Raw genomic sequence first — 19463 nt, forward strand, 5'->3', positions numbered from 1 at the left:
TTTGGAAAGTCACACTATCACTCTCCTCACAGAAGAGCCCTGTGGAACAGCTCCTTCCAGACGACATTTACTGCGAAAAGAAATACCTGCTCCTTCAGTGGCCACCCATAGATCTCACACAGAGGGACAGGCACTGACTCTGAATAGCTATTTGTCACTCAAGTTTCGGAGATCCTGCGTGGCAACACTGAAATCTTTGTCCTTTAAGTGAGGGAGAAGAATAATTACCTCAAACAACCAACTTGCTTTGCTAGGGCACCATGGCTCTTTCTCCATTGTCTTGGTCCAGAGCTGCCTGTTTAGTCGGCCTCAGAGGGCAGTCAGGCCATGGGGACCCCAGTAGGCAACTGGAAGAAGAGCCCCAGTGGTCCTGTCTCACTGCCACAGATGTGAAAATGGGCTCTCAGGTTCCCACTTTGAACCATGTTGACTTAGTTTTGTTAACAAGTGATTTCTATACTGCTACCAGTATTCTAGAAGTTCAAAAGGGACAAACTAAAAATTAGGAACAAAAGGCTGTGGCACAGCTACCACATCCATTATAGCTGCCCCTTGAAGGGCAGAAGTTGAGGTGTGAGGAGTATGTTAAAAATCAAAATATAAAACGTTATAAAAGTGCAATCGTTAGCTGGGCAGTGATGGTGCACACCTTTAATCTCAACAGAGGCAGAGGCAGAGGCAGGTGGATCTCTCCGAGTTCAAGGCCAGCCTGGTCTACAAAAGCTATTTCCAGGACAGGCTCCAAAGTTACAGAGAAACCCTGTCTTGAAAACCAAACCAAACCAAAACAAAAAAAGAGCAATAGTTCCTGTGTGTGTCTGTACATGTGTGTCCACATTTCAGTAGGCCTTGTAAAAAGAAAAAAGAATTCAGCCTACCTATTTAAGAAAATTGAGAAACAGGGAAGTGGGAGTATGTATTAAATGGGGTTGAATTCAAAGGGGTCAATAAGGGACATGATGTGACCCTAATGCTAATTACCAATTCTAAAATATATTCAAAGGGAAATTTTCTTGGTTTGAACCCTTTCCACTCAACAATGAGGTGATATTTCTTCTATGAAGTAAAGTTAAAAAATGAGAAAAGTTTCTCAAAGACTGACTCCTCCACATTTAAATGTCTTACGGAGGGCTGTGGGGGTGCTTTTGTAAAACAAGTGGAACTTATTATTTAGGTAGTAAGAAGTTTGGGATTATTTTTAAATTCTACTATGTTTTCCTTTAAAATTTTACCTTTTTAACTTACAGAGGTATTTTTGGAGACAGGGTCTCACTGTATACCATTGCCCGTGCTATACGGACCAGGCTGGCTTTAGACCCAGAGAGATCTGTGCCTGTTTCTGCCTCCTGAGTGCTGGGATTAAATGTGTACAAAAGGGTGTTTTCCTTTTTTCTTTTCTTTCTTAAGGGCAGAGAGAGGAGGAGTAAGGAGAGAAGGCTCAAATTGGTTCTTCCTCTATTTCCTGGAAATAGTAAATATAAAAACAATGGAATCAATTTAAATTAAATATAACAACATCTATGGATCCATATTCAACAGGATAACAAATCTTATATTTATTTAGACCAAACAATAAAAGAGGGAGGGTTTGAGTATCTCTTATGGTTTCAAATAGCAAATCAGTTTAAAATGTGAAGCTTTAGAATGATTTCCTTACACACACATCAGTATTTCACCTCTGATGAAAGACAATAATCTTCCTGATCATTTCCTGGAACACAGTCATTCCAAAATAAATATATCATTTGATTTAAAAACAGAATGGTAACACTCACACAATTAGCAAGTGCATTAACTAGCTTGGAAACGGTCTTCTCGAATAAAATAAATAACCAAGAAAAAACAAAAAGGAACTAAATTCAAAAGGGAAATATTAAAAATGGCATTTTAAAAGACAAATTTGATTTTCTCATATGAGTCATAGTAAATTCATACTATCTGCCTCAGAGGGTTATCATAAGGGTTAAACAGTGTGATGTATGTGTGTGTGTAGGGAGCTGTTTAATGAAAATGGTGCCTGAGCCCATACTGAATGCTGCATGGAGATATTCCAGATATAAACAATATACAATACTGATGCTTATTTTTATTATTGTCAACAAAAATTTATGTTACTAGATGACCCTGACCTCCCCACCTGGTAAGGCAAAGGGTCCTGAGAGAACTGTCATCTGACGGCCTTATTTCACTGAAGAAAGTAGCCAACGTCTCTAAAATCTGGAGCAAGCAGTAGCCATGAGAGAAGGATCAGTGCTCTGGATTCGTAAAGGAGCTAAAAAGGAGAAATAAGACTTGTTCTGCAGTTCCAGTGAGCTGGACCCAAATCCAAGGGAGGTTACAGAGGGAAAGAACTGCTCAGAAGCACACGATAATGACAGCTGTCAGCACAATGTCCTTCACTGTTCTGTACTGTTGTTAGGTCCTTGCATCCATCCAATGATCCCTGAACCACAGCAGCCTGGCTCTGCAGTCCGTTCATAACCACTGCAACCAGCAGCGAAGCTTCCAGCTTCGGACTCCCAGGCAAGTGTCCTCACCATCCTACCCCTATTTCCTCATTCAAAAAACAAGGGTCAAGATCATCTCAGTAAACAGTAAAATGATTACACTGAAAACTAGCCCCTAAAAATGCTGGATACACAGAAAGCATTTTATTACATTTTATATAAAGATTATTTTAATTTTTCAGAAAAAAAATCCTTAGTTGTCAACAAACTGTGTCTTGGTTCTTAGGGGCAGTAGGATACAAATGTCTACCAAGTAAGTGGAGTTCAGGTGGAAGCTTGCCTCTTGGGCTGTTCTTCTAGCTAAATAAGATCAACTGTGAAAATTACAGTTTAAAGTGCCGCAGTGAGACCAGGTTCTCCATATCGGTGTGACAGGTTATAAGGTTAGATCATGAATAGGTGGGGCACCACTTCCCACTCATCCTCTGACCATTCCCAACGCCTCTCACTCAACTGCACTTTTCCCAGGAACAACTGTGCCACAGCTCACATTAACTAGTATCTACTTAGCTCACTCCCAAACCTAGTCAGTTCGGTTCACCTCGTTGTGCGGATGCGAATAGAATCCAATGTGGCCTGGCCTAGCCCTCTATTCATTCTTAAGCCTCTCCTTCACACATTCTCAGGCCATTAATCATTTAATTCACTTCGGACCCTGCCCTCAAATAGCCCATGTTCCTCATTAACTAGATGGAGGAAGCAGATGCGAAGCTAATTTACTACTGATTCTATGTGTAGTCTTCCTCCACACCTCTGCCCCCCAAACCACTGCAGAAGCAAACCAACAGCTTTTCATTCGGTTTGAAGAAGAAAACCAGGTTTCTAGTTCTGCTTTCCAAGGGCAAGTCTTTTCTTTTCTGAAACCCACTTAGGACTGTAGTTTACATTTCCTTCCCTGCCTCATCTTATAGCAACTTCCTATCTAATTTTCTATCAATTTCTCCCCATCCCTACCCCACCCCCCAAAAAATACAGGGGGAAAAATCCAGCCTTTCACTAAGTTCAGACTACTTGCTTCCCTGCCAACTATCTCAAGTGGTCTCTTGAGGTAGGTAGGTTGTGTAATGGGTTGAACTAATCAATGTGACTCGCTGGAAGGCAACCTGACCCAGGTCCTTCTGGAGGGCATGCACTTTTAAGTATGCTTAAAAGGCCCAGCATCCAGCAGCCCTCCAGTTTGGTAACCATTTGTGATTTTGTTCATTCACGATATATATTTTACACCCACAAGGAAAGAAAATGTACTGCAGAAGTTCATTAGATATGACAAAATGGCCCTTTAACTAAGTGCTGTTAATTGCTTTAGGCCAGAGTTACTGAACCGGTGACACTAATATCTTAAAAATGTGTTTTTGGAAGCAAATGTCCACGTGAGCTAAGGAGGAATGGTCCAAGTTGCCATGGTGATGTAAATTACTCATACAAATGCTGAGTCTTAGCTTACTTAAGATTTACCACCTACAGAAAAGCAGCAGTTTAGGAAAATAAAGGCTTTCATACATTGTAGGAAAACAACCTGGTGAAAGGAAGCAGTAAGAGTGAATATCAGGCATTTAAAAAGCAGAAAGAGAGGGCTGGAGAGACAGCTCAAAGGTTGAGAGCACTGGTTGCTCTTCCAGAGGACCCGAGTTCAATTCCCAGCACTCACATGAAAGCTCACAACAGTCTGTAACTCCAGTTATCGAAGACCAGATCTGAGGCTCTATTCTGGTTTCCGTGGGCGCCAGGCATGCACAAGGTGCACAATACCCACACAGGCAAACACCCATATAGAGGAGCTAACTAGCGAGGGCGAAACTAAAAACGAACAGAAACAAGGAAGAGGCAAGGGCCAATCCTTCAGCGCCCCGAGCCAGAACCGATGCATTCTGTACACTCATAAAAGTAAGAAACAAGCAATACTAAAAGGGTAACGCTGAGCAAATGAAGAGACAGCAAACAGGAGTGAGGATGCTGAGCACCACTGGGAGAGAAGCCCAAGAAGGATACAATAGCCTGGATCTTGCTGGCAGCAGAGATTGAAACCGGGAGTTAGATTCCAGGAGATAAAATCAGTAAGACCTGGTGAGGGATTAAAGATGAAGTGAAAGAGATGGAGAGAACTGCCAACGCATATTGATGCCCTGCATCTACATGCACATACATATGCAGGGAAATGCAGAGCATCACAGCTTGCAGAGTGCACACCAAACTGTCAGCAGATGTTACCTGTAGGAAGAGACAATGAAATTTACATAGTAAATGGCATATTTTTAACTATATACATGTATATATTACTTAAGTATTTTATAATCTATATACACAGTTTTCAGTCGAAGTTCATGTGGAATTAAAAAGTGTAGGAAGGTTGGTTCAAGATGGGTCAGTGGGTAAATTTAGGCTTCTGCTGACAAGTGGAACCAACACTGTAAAAGGAATCAGTTCACACAAACTGCTTTCTGACTTTGTGTGTATGCATGTGCACAACGCATGTATACACACACACACACACAAACTTAAAAAGGCATTTGCTGGAATATCATTGGGGGAGAAAGAACAATCTACCAAAAAGCAAGACATGACAACTTGCTGACACCCCTGGTGACTTGAGTTTGACTCCCAGAATGCACATGATAAAAGGAATGAACTCTACATATTTTCCTCTGACCATTGTGTGTATGCAGCACACATGTACACACATATACAAACACATACATTTTAAAAGTGCAAACATGTAAGAATATGTAGTCTATTTAGGGATTACCAAGTAGTCTAGTCTCTGCAGCAGCAGGAGGGAGGTGAATTCTGAGATGAGAGGACTGGAGCTCCTTTAGGGAACAGCTACACCACTACAGGTCATTATAGTCAGAAACTATACAGAACTACCTAAACTATAAGGACAGAAACAATATAGGTTTTGAGCATGAAAGTGAAAGAAATCAAGTTTATAATGTATTAAGATTACTCAGGATCCAGTGTGAAGACCAAGCCATAAGGTAGGTGAGACACAGGAAGGCAGGTGACAAGGGGAGCTGGAATAGAACATGAGACACACTGAGACACACTTTAGAAGAAACTGACAGAACTTGGTGGTTACGCTGTATTTGACAGGAAGAAGTCAGATGTCACATGGCATCCAGTTTAGGAAATGAGGCATCGATGGCATCAACCTGCAAGAACACATTAAATGTGGCGGTGAATCTTGTTTTGAAGTTATTAAAGTTCCTCTATAAGTAGGTCAAGCACCCCACAGGAAACTGGATATGATGTAAGTTTAAGCTGAGGAACAGTCAGGGTGTCAGCAAAATACACTAGTACCCAGAAATGTTACACATACAGACACAACCTTACCCTTGATGTTATTTCACTGAAACTTGATGCAACTGTCAAGAGTTGACCAGTTCCATTTATTCTCATAGTTGTAAAAATTCCATATAATTCTTAAAATCTGTAGGCAATAACTTTAAAAAGGAGTTTTTGTCATGGTCTTTCTTAAAGTATTATTTTTTAACCTTTTCCTGTTGATCTGTTATTCATTTCATCTGTCTCTGTCTGCTTGCCTTGTCTATCTAGGATAGATGAAGTATTATAAAGTACAATATAAAAACCATTTGACATTTATCTTAATCGCAAAACAAAAGCACTCCATAACTGCACCTTTACGCAAACCTAAGTGATGATTTACGTTGCAACTCTCCACTGATCTCCTGTACCCCATCAGCCTTCAAGTTACATTTCCACTGTTGCTAATGTAGCTCCAACCATAGAGATGCATCACTCCGTCAGAATTCAAGTCGGAGGTACCTTGGTCTATGTCCTAGCTTGGTAGGGGGTAGGAAGTACCTGTTGGCAAGGAAACAGCTGCTTCCTTCCTGAGCAGGTGACAGATGGGCAGAGCAGAAAAGCAGCCAAATGCTGCTCGGGCTTCTCATTGGCAAGAATTTTAAGAATCAAGACATGACTGGATAGTAAAGTCTATCAATGACTGAGAGAATACCGTCTGTCTGGGTGTTCTCCCAACATTCAATAGGGCTTCCCAAACATCTATACTTCACAAATGTCAAGTTTTACATGGAACAAGAGCCTTGCCTTCGCCTTCTACAGTGAGCTAAGACAACAAGGCACAGTCCCGTTGAACTTTAAGGATTATACCCAAGAGAATGCACTTTCTGGTTAAAAATGTTTTCAAAAAGAAACTTTTCATTTCTGAAGTTATACTGGTGTGACTTCACTATTAAAATTTCGTTAGAAAATGTCCTTCTTAAATGTTTACTTTTATATACTTAATTTTAAAATATTTGCTGAAAAATGTTATTTTTCTTTTTGGCATTTCCCCTCTCATCTACTTTTGTGCCTAGGACATTAAATATCCAAGGACTCCTAAGTTAACTGACAACCAATGGACTGATATGACTAACATTTTTCTTTAAAGCTGTAAGAAGGTAAGTTCTTCAATAGATGGAAAACAGTAATCACTAAAAACACTAAAAATTAGTGTGCCATGAACTATGGAATTTTAAAACATCAGTTTACTAAACTGAAATTCAACATTTATATTTTCATCAGAACTTAATAATCCCATAAATAAATAGAGCTCTCAATTATTTAAAAAATCAAGGGATAACATATGTATTTAGACATATTAGCAGCGTAAAATGTATGCTTCAACACACTTATTGATAAAAAGTCCGAAAATATTACTACACTGAATTCAAGGGCGTCCGCAGGAACCTGACATAGAAATTCTCTAGAATAACATTTCAGGAACTTCAAAAAAAAAAAAAAAAAAAAAAAGGGAAAGAGTCAAATAGGAAACAGCCTCAACTTAATCGACAAAGTTCAGTGCTTGCTCTAACTTGATTCTGTCTCTCTCTCCATTGGGGGAGGGGGGTTCAAGACGGGTGAATTACTTAGACGAAAGTTCATCTACTGGAATAAAGGGGGAGGCTGCTTGGGCAGGCGACACAGGAGAGTCGGTGGTAGTGCTGACTTTCGCTGGTGAGTTACAGGAAGATCCCGCACTGCTGCTGTTTCCATCCAGGGTATCGGAGGCTATGCACACGCCGGGGTCTGACAGCTGTGCAACGTCAGAAGACAGCATGTTGGTGATGCCCTGGAAAAATCTCTTTGGCTGATAATCAGTTTCCATTTCACATTTTCTTTTCAATGGTCCAAGAACACTTGGTCTGATGCAGTTGATGGGACTCTGGCTTCTCCGGGTAGTAAACCGGGTGGTGGGGCTGGGAATAGGGCTTGGAGGCAATCCGTTGCTACTCACAAAACTTTGCAAGGATGGTGAAAAACACTGCTTCCCAATTCCCCGGGTGGGGGACGGTGCTGGAGACACCGGAATGAAATCGATGCGCTTTGGAGAGGCGGATTTCTCTACGTCGTTGTCACTCAGGCTGAAACTTTCCTCCCAGGAGTGGCTTATCTGCATTGCGGTCTGCACCTCGCGCTCGTGGACCGTCTCTCGGTTGATCAGGTCCATGCCCTCCTCCTGTTTGATCTGGTGCAAGCGGCTGCTGTGCATGCGGACCGGCGAGGCCGGGAGCAGCAGGCCGTGGCGGCTCGGGAACGTCGTGCTGTTCCGCCTGGCGCTGGGCGCCTCGGCCTGGAAAACCGGCGAGGAGTCGCTGAGGCCGTGGATCAGGGGGGCGCTGTTAGATCTCCGGAGGCCCCCACCGCCCGGGCCACCGCCCTCCGCCGGGCTCGCGCCCGTGCCCGCGGGCAGCTCCAGGTCCAGCTCCATCTTCTCCTGAGCCATGTCTCGGCAGGGAGGCGGGGGCGGTGCTCAGTCAGGGCCCTGAGATTCCCATTCCCCGCGGCCGAAGGCCGCCGCCGCCGCCGCCGCCGCCGCCTTCGAGAATCTGTCAGCAGGCTCGCGCCTCCGCGCATGCGTGCCCCGTCGCGCAGGCGCCCCGACACGCCCGTCCTCGCGGCGCCAGCTTAACGCGTCACTGCTGCGGCGCGCCGGCGGGGGAAGGGCGAGCGGTGGTTGGTTGGCTTGTCAGTTCGTTCCTTCCGCAAATAGTCGCTGGGCGCGGGCTAGCGGGAAGGCAGGTTGTAAAGGCCGCGGCGGTTAGAAGTCTATGTTTGTGAAGCAAGTATGAGCTCAGAAAGACGGGGCCCTTGGCGATACGGGGCTTTATGATGGAGCATGGGCTAGTCTGGGAGGGCTTCCGGAGGGAGCCCTAAAGGAGATCTAAAGGAGGCAACTGCGGCGCTTTGTAAAAACCGTCCTGGGAGAGGGAAGCCCCTGCTACCCAGCTAGGTGGCAGACGGGAACCAGAAGTGTTAGCCTGGTGGTGGACAAGAGCAAGTTCTGGGCTTTCTTGATAACAAGGAAAGCTCCCAGGCGTTCTCAAGGAACGGCAGAAGGGTACGGTAGCAGCCGAACTGCTCTTTGGCTGCGGTCTGGAGAGTAAGATTAGAACCTACAGGGAGAAGGCCAGAGAGGACGGTAATTTACACGAAGGCAGAGTCTGGGGGTGGTGGTGGTGGGGAGAGAATAAGCACATTTAAGGCTGGGAGGAAGAAGCTTTCTGACTTTCTAAATCGACATATTTCTGCCACTAATGTTCACTCAGCATGGGGATTAAACGAACGGAAAAGTAGATACATTTTTAAAAGAATAACAGGTTTTGGCATATGTAATTAACACATATGTAATTAACTTTGTATCTCATTAAAAGAGGGATTGTATTTGTTCATTTATTCAGTCAAACCTCCTATCCCAGCATGCCTACGTACTGTGTACCAGGTACTGTGCTTTGGAAATTAGACTTGTGTGAAGACATTTGGTTTCTACTGGGTGGGAATGGGGGTGGTGACCAAATAGGGGAGGTGACCAAATAGGGGACTTTTGGCTGGAAGCCTTTGGGGGTAAAAGTAGGATGGTGTGATAGGGCACTACCGATAGAAGAGGTTAAGGGACAACTAGGTAAACTTAAGTTGTAAATAACAAGTCTTGTGGACTGCAGGGGGCTGAGTGTTCCAACCAATGTTAAGAGCCAAGACATCCACTGGTCTGGGAAAAAGCGGGGGAGTGGGGCGGGAGGTGGGGTGAAAGTGTGATGGGGACTGTGGCCTGAGAGGGCAGAGGGCTGAGTATATCTTATTCTGTAATGAGAAGCCACTGGGGAGTGTTAGGCAGGGTTACAACAGGCGTGTGCTTTATTTGTATATTATTGTTTGAGATGGAGTCGAGACTATGTTTTTGCTGAGGCTAATCTCAAACTCCTGAGCTCCAGGATGCATCTCAGCCCCCAAGGAAGCAGGACCCAGGGCAGACAACATCACACTAAGCTTGGTGTATGCTTTAAAAACCAGTCGAAAATGAGCTGAAAGGGGGCAAGAGGCACACAAAATTAGGAAGCAGAAAGCAGAGTGCGGGATTAGGGTTGTAGCGGAGGTGGTGGGGAGAAGTGGATGGACACGGCATGATTTGAGGTTCAAACAGTAAGACTGGCCAGGAGATTAAATTTAGGTGTTCAAAGAAATAAGTAATTTAGATGGTAATATCAAATAGATAGGAAAGGTACACGGGTGGAGGTTAAGAGTTCAGTTTTGGTAGGGTTGGAGTGTCCTTTAGATACAAATGTGGCCACTTTGAACGGATAGTAATTTTTTTCAGCTGAAAAGAAAAAACAAAACGGAGGACATAGGGATCAGTGACATTCAGCATTGCGCAGCTCTCCAAGCCTCCTGTCTTCCACTTCATTTCAAACAGGTTTTATTTGAAGTGTCTACTAAATATGGGTCCTGAAGATAAAGACAATGCTAAGTGTTCGTGTCGGTTACAGAACTAATTTGCACGTTGCCATAATTCATTAAATCCTCACAACAGTCTCATGGGTAGGTATTATTGACCCTGATTTTCAGGGAAAACCAGAGCTTAAGTAACACTCGTAGAGAACCTGGCCTCTGTGGGTACAAAGTCTTAGAATGCTTACTGATGCCTTTACGTGCAATAGAGTTTCGGGACTCAGAGAAATCATTTGCATATTGGTGGCAGTGTAAAGGAAGTGGTGTGAGAGAGGATTTGAAGGACAGGTAGGATTTTAATGGGTGATGTTTTATATCGAAGGACAAGATGACTACAGAATAGTGAATTTGACTAATAGATGAAGTACCTGGAGAAGAAAAATGGGGAAAGATGGTGTCAGAATGGAGATGCGAGCGCCTGGCAGAAGTTTCTATATTTATCATGGGAAGTAGTAGGCTGCTGCTCAGATTTTGACAAGAATGACACAATGAGAGCCATGCTTTAGGATCTGCCAGATGTTTCAAAGATGAAGTGATGGCAAATAACGGCAGATGGAATGAACCAATGATTTACGTGTCTATTGCTCCCAGTCATTTCAGCACTGCAAAGTCCTGTTTTCTCCTGATTGCAGATTTATAAATTAAATACTGGTCTGTACGTTATATGTTATAAATTTTAGTTACTGATGTTGAAAAGAGTCAGTTGTCAAAAAAAAAATCTAAAAAAAGGCCCAGTTGCCAATAATATGGAAGAACAAAGGCCTGAACCAATATAAATCAAGCTCCTAATTTGAAAACTGTTATGCTGCTGCTTGATGAGTTTCACAGGGACTGTGGGAGAATTTGATGATTAATTCTTAAGACAAAAGGATGTTCTAAAAGCTGGGAATAGCAGAAGATGTATTTGGGGGACACCTTTATACTCAGAAGATGAAGAGAGACGAGTCTCAGATATGGGCATCTACAAGGAATGGTCCATTAACTTAAAACAGCAGCGGAAGAAAAATGTTCATAAAATAGGAGGTAATGAAAGACTTTTAGACATAGGATGTATTTTAAAATATCTGTATCTGTAGAAGATTACTAATTATTGCTAATAAGCCAATCATTGTTTACCCATGTCTGATGTCCAGGTACTAATGTAATTATTAAAGTACAGTGATTTTTGATAATCCCACAAAGTAAACCATTTATGCCGCACCAGTTAGAGGTCTCTTTTTGTTTTCCTTCCATGCCTTTCCCGTATAGTCCACTTTAACCAATTTTCAGTATAATCATTTTTTAAAATTTGACTTATTTCTTTCTTATTCGGAATCCTTAGATTTTTGTGTATTCTTTTGAAAAAGGCGAAGGTCATCCTAATGGCCATGGCTTTCCTGATGAGTTTCTGCCCTCCTGCTGACCTCTTCTCTAAACTTCCAACCCCAGAGCCCTCCTTGCCCTGAAGCCCATCTAGACACTGCCCTAATCCTCATAGATGACTTTCTCTGGTGGTCATCCCCACTGCTCAGTCCTTCCCACAATGAAGTGACATTGGTCGTTCTCTCTGACATTGCCTTAAATAAAAAGCAGTTTCCTATATTCTGCCTGCATTCCCAAGCCTGTTATCCAGTTTTTATTTCCTCTGGGAGAATCACATGTCTCTCTGTCCCTACTTCCATCTCACTCTAATCTCTATTCTTACGTCATTGCTTTCTTGTCTCTTCCCCACCTAAAAATTTAAGTTCCTTATGAGCAAAACCAGTTCTGCTCTGGGCCATATGCCCAGTATCAAGAGCGTGGCCTGCCAGAGACTATTCAGCGTTTCTGGAGCCATTGTATGAATGAATTATAGTGGGTGAATGAAATAATATAAGTCTGTCCAAAAGGGAAATGAAGACTGTTATTTGGAAAGCTAGCCTAACAGGCTTTTCTAGATTGATACTAGGCACCTCTTCCTGTGAGAGTTCTTTCTAATGCCAGGAATATTATTCTTGGTTATATTGCCCTCAAGCCCACACAGGTAAGTGACTTGAATGAACCATTATGTAACCCAATAAACTAGAGCCCTGTGGTTCAACCTTCTGCTGGCACATGCTTGACAGAACTAAAATGCTCAGAGCTGAAGATTCTAAACAGTTTAATATATTGAGTTACTGCTTCCTCTCAAAGCAATCAAGAACAAATTAGAGAAAATTGAGATCATAAAATGCAATTCAAACTGTTGCAAATGAATTGTGTGAGAGGCAGACTCTAAAGGACCAAGCCCTAGTTGAACAGTCCTTCTGGTTTCACTCTATAAATTAAATATTATATGTGTACAGTTGAAATTCATGTTCACTTCTACACCATAAAACTAGATGTCTCTTCAGGTATTGTGATTAATATTTGATTTTAAGAATGTTTTTTTCATTTCTGTGACATTTTTCATTTTTTACTGGTAAGCCTTTGGGCATATGGCAAGGCAAATTTCTACCTCTCAATCTATACCAAATAAATGGGAAATGTAAACACATGTATGTTTATGAGTATAATCTGAGATGAGTAGCAAATGTCTCAACCTCCAACACTGGCTGACATCATTAATCTAAAGGAAAAGAAAATTGTACTCTGAAAACACAGGAATTTAGGAATGTTCACATCAATTTAGGAAAAAATGTCAGCATAAAAAAAGAATATATGCACTAATTTTGTATATACTGAGAACCCAAGAGAGATGAGTGCTGAGTTCTAATAAAAGACAGAAGAATATTCCTCATTTACTATTTGTAATAATCCCAAGTCAAAATCCACCCAGATACCCTCAAAGGAACAAATACATAACTTAGACAATGGCGTTTTTCCACTCAAAAAGATGTTTGGATCACAGCATAATCCTGGATAGAAGATTTCAAATACAGTATGTACTCTATGGTCATATTTTGTTTTATTTTGAAACAGGGTCTTTCTAGGTCTCTCTGTGTAGTCTTAGCTGGCCTGGAGCTCACTATGTAGACCATGCTAGCTACGAATTCACAGAGATCTGACAGACTTCCCCTGACTCTCAAAGTGGTGCAGGATAATTGTCTATATTTTGTCAATTATATTTTTAATAAACACTGATTGGCCAGTAGCCAGGCAGGAAGTATAGGCGGGACAGCCAGACAGGAAGTAGAGGCGGGTCAATGAGAACAGGAGAATTCTGGGAAGGAAGAAGCCTATTCCTCCACAGTCCTGCCCAGACATGGAAGAAGGAAGATGTGACCTGCCCACCAAAAAAGTTACCGAGCCATGTGGCTAACATAGATAAGAATAATGGGTTAATATACGTTATAAGAGTTGTTAAGAACCCTGAGCTAATGAGCCAATCAGTTTATAAATTAAGTAAACCTCCATGTGATTTTCCTTGGGGCAAATGGCTGTGGGACCTGGTAGGAGGACAGAAACCCCAACAAGTAGGCCTTCATGTTATACCAAAGTGCCAGGATTAAAGACCTATATTCTCTCCCGCCCGCCAATAACCATATTGAATAACCATTCTGAGACTTAACTGTAAACTGTTTGGTCTATTACCTCAAGCTTATTAACTAGCTCTTACAACTTAAATTAATCCATTTCTATTATTCTATATTTTACCACAAGGCTTGTGGCTTGTTACCTCACATCTGGCTTCCCCGGTGGCTGCTAGTATCACTCTGTCTCCACCTTCTTTCCCTCTGTCTTTCTGCTTGGATTTCCCCCCTGGCTCTATTCTGCCTGGCTATTGACCAAATAAGATTCTTATTAACCAATGGTAATAAAACATATTCACAACATACAGAAGCTTATCCCATATCAGCCTATGCCACCATGCCCACTCTGGTTCTATTCCTTTGGTGTTCAAAATAACTCAAACTTGTCAAAATAGTAGCTGTACTGGCCAGGCGGAACACAGAAGATGCCCCACACTGATTTGTGTACTAGAGACAAGGTGTGCATATGTGTATTAAATATGTATCAAATACAAATACTTGAAATGTATGTGGTTCAGTATGTATAGCATTGGGTCTCAAAATGTCCACAAGGACCTGGAATGTAAATAGAAGAGGAAAGAACAGGAGTAGGAACACACTTCACGGGGAAGGAAGATCTTTTGTGCAAACAACCTCAGTTCTAACTCTAAACTGGAATGTTAAGTTTCCATCCAGTGACACTGTGGGTGAAAGATCAGCTTTCAGTCCTTGAGAGGAGGCAGAAAGCAAACAGGAACACCCTGAAGCTACATTTGCCTGAGGCCTCAAGCACCCAGACTCCAGTGGCCTCACAAAGCACTGAAAATTTCCTGGGACCATTTTAACAGCACCAAAAGAGCTCTGAGTGGGCCTTGGCCCTGCTACCATAGTGCTTCAACGCTGGCTACTCTGAGAAAGCAGAAAGGAAAGAAGCTCAGCTCACTATCTTTACTATCTCCGTGGCAAGCTTCGTGTACTGTGTTCAACCCAGGTTGGCTTTGTTGTCTTGGTACCCCCACAATACAATTCAAGATGGAGCAATTTCATTAGTATCTAAAGAGCTCACTGGGGACTGTTGAAGCACAGGTGGGCAATGGATATAGGTGTAGTGTCACAAGTCTAGCTACCAAAAACTTGCAGTTAAATAGAATTATTAGTCTCACAAATTTACCAAGCATTCCAACTCTACATTATTGAGAGGTCTATAGTGTATACCTTCAAGGGACTCTTATCTACCCAACTATAAAGGGAGAAGAGACAGTAAGAAATATACCAAGGTGATGAAGATCTTCAGACCCTTCTCAGCTTTCATTTTAAATAATACTTTTAATAAGCTTTTAGAAGCTATCATACCATTGCACGGAGCCATACTTATATAGAAAAAGTTGAAAGTTAGAAAGGGGAGAGGCTTACGCTCGGTTCATGCCTTCAGCCAGCTTCATGTAAACAGATGCAGATGGTAGTTACTTTCTAATTTTTTCTCAAGGCAGAATATCAGTAAAGAAATTAAGTTATAAGTTTAAATATCTTTCTAATCCATACTCTCTGTTCCTTTATATCTTTTAGATAAAATAGAAAATAGGGTTGGAATGTCTTGTTCTCACATATTTCAACATTATAAGCATCCATCTTCGGCATAACCTTCTCTCTTCCTGTACTATCTTTCCCTTGTAAGATTCAGTGTGTTTGTCAAGAAGGGGGAAAACACATGATCACTTTCAAACCATGTATAAAGTAAAAAAAGAACGGGTAGATTTTACATAACACATAAAGTTAATAAAATGAAAATGTTCATAAGTCTGAGAATCTGTTTGCATGTGTATAGTTGTCCCTTCCAGATCATGCGTGTTCTGTGATGTGGGGAAGCCTTTGAAGGAGGAGTCTAACGAAGGAGGTTTTGTGCCACTAGCGATTATACCCTTGAAGGAGCTGTGAAACATCAATCTCTTGCTCCATGAACAGGATTCTTCTACCATGTGCTCCCACTATAATACACTGCCTCCAACTAGAAGGCCAAAGGACTGTGGACTGGAGCCTTCAAAACTATCAGCCCCAATGAGCTTTTCCTCTTTTTAGGTGGATTGCCTCAGGTCTTTTGTTAGAGTAACAAAAAGCTGATTAACATGTGTGTATTTAGAAATTTTCTATACGATCTCTATAAATTAGCACTCAGCAGGACTATAATCAAAGAAGAGACCAAACCTGAAATCAGATCATTATACTTTCAGCACTGTGGCCTTGCATCAACCATGAAACTTCTTTAGGCTTTACTTTCCTTATCTGTGAAATGGGGACAAAGACTTTGTTGTAAGGGTCAAATAATAGGGTGTCATCAGTAGGTGTGCAGACAGCAAAGGCCCCACACAAACAGGTTTCCTTTGTCAACATGCTTTGTGCTTTGATCACAGGCTGATCCCGCTCTAGACTTGGGTTTCCTCTGTTTTCTCACTCCCAGGCTGATACATGGAAGGAGAGTCTCAACTCATCTTCTTCCCTCAGAGTGTAGCAATTTTAAAGGCAAGGCTCTTCTGTGACTTGGTAGGTATGAATCAAAGGGCTCCTTTAACAACCAGGCAGAGGGGTTCTGGAACAAAGCATGGGCCAAAGCATGCTTTTCTGGTTCCTGCTTTGAGTCCGTGTATCGGAGGAAAGATGGGTAGCACAGTGCTGAGGCTGTCCATCACTCAGAATGTGGCTGGATCATGGATACTGTTCTCCACAGCCAACCATTTGCTAATCCCTGCAGCAATGCACCCTTCCCTGGTTGCGCTGAACGTTCAGAGCGACTAATCCTAGAGGCTTATTCTTATTTATTCATTTAAAACCCTGCTTTGAATTACTACAGACAGGTCACTGTCCTTCTCAGCACACAAAACGTTGTACAGGGGTACACACATTTCACTGTGCCTGACAAGTTGAACTCAGTATATACATATGAAGTTAAGAGGAAGAAACTGGAGACCCCAGTGTCAACAGCCAATGTTACTTGAGGCATGAGCCTTTAAGTAGCTGAAACCAATAGATTCTAAGGAAAAGGAAAATGTTCTAAAGGACTCTGAAGCCAACACCCTAAAGCTTCCTAAGCAACACGTTTTAGGAATTCTTTTGGTTGAGAGGATGACACAGCCATGAGTTTCCTAGCTTCCAAGACACTTGAAGATAGTAAGGTTTTATTACAGAGAAAGAGGAGAGCTTGTGGTTTGTGGTCACCTTTGTACACAGCTGTATTCTGAGCTAAACACAACACCAAATGCAATATAAAACAGGAAGGGCTAGATGCTCTGAAGCCTGTCCCATGCAAACTGTTAAACTGAATGAATACAGCTGAAATTTAGTAGGCATGGCTTTTAAACCCATAGCTCAGTTTGTAGGCAGGAAATGAAGTTTTATGACACTCAGAGTTCAGTCACCTAAATTTCCCACGTATAAGGAAGCAGTGAGGATTTTTCTTCTTCACCCCTTTCAATTCGTTTTCTAAGTTACATTTTATTTTGTGTTCAGGTGCATGTGCGACATGCAGAAGTGGAGGTCAGAGCCACCTTGCAGGGGTTGCTTCTCTCCTTCCACCCTGTGGGTTATCGACGTCAAGCTTAGGCCTCAGGCTTGGCGGGAGGCACCTTTCCCCTCAGGTCATCTCACTGGCCCTGCACTCTTCTTGTGAAAATGTCTGCCCCCAAAATGAAGCCGGTTTTCACCACACAGCGCCCTGTCGCTGTGAATGTAGAACGGCATCTGTCCCAGGTATCTTGTAAATATTTTGGGAACATTCCTCAACCCCTTGCTAATAATTGCCAGAATCATTATCTCCTTGTTCAGACGTGGGAAATAAGACTCAGAGAGGTTCACTAAGTTATCTTAGCCGAGTAAGTAGCTAAGCATTGAACACTCAGGCAGGGTGTTAATCATCATTTGCTATTGACCTCATAAATACCAAGATTCTTTCAAGCTTGCTATTTTCCTGTGTCTCAAAAATTTTTTTTTAAAAATATTAGCAGGCTGGATGTGTTCAATTGTAGGCCAAAGATGGATGCCCCAATGTTTCAGAGGAACCCTGGGTGACTGTCCAGGCAGCCAGCTATTTCTGTAATTTCTATAGTTTTGAAAGTTTTGCATTCTTCATTCTTGCTTACTTAGGTAATAGTATATCCTTCTCAGATCTCTGATAGAGCTGAAGATAAAATAGTGTGGAATATTCCTTTATACATGTGTGAATATATGTCACTGTGATTGGTTTAATAAAGAAGCTGCCTGACCAATAGCAGCACAGGACAAATTTAGGTGGGAGAACCAGATTAAGGTCACTGGAAAGAAGAAGAGCGGAGTCAGAGGGTCACCAGCCAGACACAGAGAGGAAGCAGGAGGTCCAAGATAAAAGAGAGGTAACTCCATGTTATATCATGCAGAATATAGATTAATAGAAATGGTTTAAGTTGTAAGAGCTAGCTAGTAATAAGCCTGAGCTATCTATCAGTCAAGCATTTATAATTAATAAGTTTCCATGTGGTTATTTGGTAGTTACTGTTGAGACACAGAGAAACTCCAACTACAAAAGGTGCCCAAACATCTACCAGCGTAGATTCATATACAACCTTAAAAATAAGGGGAGACAGATTCCAAATACATGAAAATGGAGTCAAACGCAGCTTCCTGGTAACCACCTTTACCTGGGTAAGCTTGATACCACTAACAGAGGTGCGGCTCCTTTAAAAGGTAGTTTCCTTGGCTTGGTGCTAGCTGCTAGTCAGCACAGCTCTTTTAAGAGGCCCTGCTAATAAACACTTAAATGGGGTTTATGAGCAACAGGCGGCATGCTACTTGGTGGCACCATGGACCCAACAACTTTCCAGAACTGGGGCGGTAAATGTAGCTAAGCTCTCAGGGAACCAAGGGGGTAAGGAGTCAGACACCAATGCCATGCACTAAGCTGAACCATGCCAGTGACTAATACAGCAGTTGAAGATTCATCTCATGCAAACAAACAAACAAACAAACAAAAACATGCAGATACTCAGCAAAGGCAGATCCAGATGGGAAAAAAGAACCCTCTAAATGGGTTACAGTCTGATTAAAAATACACAAAGGCATGTGAGAGAAAAGAAAAAGGGTATAGACAGTCATAAAAATAGTTTTAAAATAATAGTAAAGTCCTTAAAAGCGAGTAAAGTAATATAAAAGAAAAATTTATGTAAATATGCACAGAGACTCTGAATTCTGTATGTTATTGTGTTGTCTTTGACTTTTTTGGCTGCTAAAAGACACTGGATTATGAAAGCTGCTAGATTAACTCAACCTATACATTTTAAAAATACCTTGATTTCAAACTGAAAGTAAAAAGGTGTGTTGCTTTGGGGGATAGGTTATGCTTTTATTTCCAGAGAAAGTGAGATGCTGTGGATTCATTCAGGTTAAAGATGATCAGGTTGGCCGGGCGGTGGTGGCGCACGCCTTTAATCCCAGCACTCGGGAGGCAGAGGCAGGTGGATCTCTGTGAGTTCGAGACCAGCCTGGTCTACAAGAGCTAGTTCCAGGACAGGCTCCAAAGCCACAGAGAAACCCTGTCTCGAAAAACCAAAAAAAAAAAAAAAAAAAAAAAAAAAGATGATCAGGTTGATCAATTGAAGACCCCCTGAGAATCCTGACTACAGATATATAGAAATAAACCTTAAAAACTACAAAACACATACTGTATATTTTACCTGCTCAAACATAAGGTAAAAACTTTAACTGACTTGTGCATACTACATATCCCATACTTGTATGT

General features: G+C 42.0%; 2 protein-coding genes across 2 annotated transcripts in view; both read right to left on the minus strand.

Annotated features, from left to right (window-relative positions):
* Pip5k1b (phosphatidylinositol-4-phosphate 5-kinase type 1 beta) overlaps positions 1–19463 on the minus strand; it is a 263329-nt gene that overhangs the window by 179708 nt on the left and 64158 nt on the right. The window lies entirely within an intron of this gene.
* Positions 1526–8368, minus strand: Pabir1 (PP2A Aalpha (PPP2R1A) and B55A (PPP2R2A) interacting phosphatase regulator 1). Its single transcript, XM_038338374.1, has one exon. It carries the CDS (start codon positions 8251–8253, stop codon positions 7393–7395), a length of 861 nt encoding a protein of 286 aa, XP_038194302.1. The 5' UTR covers positions 8254–8368; the 3' UTR covers positions 1526–7392.

This window comes from Arvicola amphibius, chromosome 1 (genome assembly GCF_903992535.2).
Source record: "Arvicola amphibius chromosome 1, mArvAmp1.2, whole genome shotgun sequence".
NCBI lineage: Eukaryota > Metazoa > Chordata > Mammalia > Rodentia > Cricetidae > Arvicola > Arvicola amphibius.

Excerpts from the sequence above, each read along its gene's own strand:
- Pabir1 (XM_038338374.1), bottom strand. The coding sequence starts at position 8,253 with ATGGCTCAGGAGAAGATGGAGCTGGACCTGGAGCTGCCCGCGGGCACG.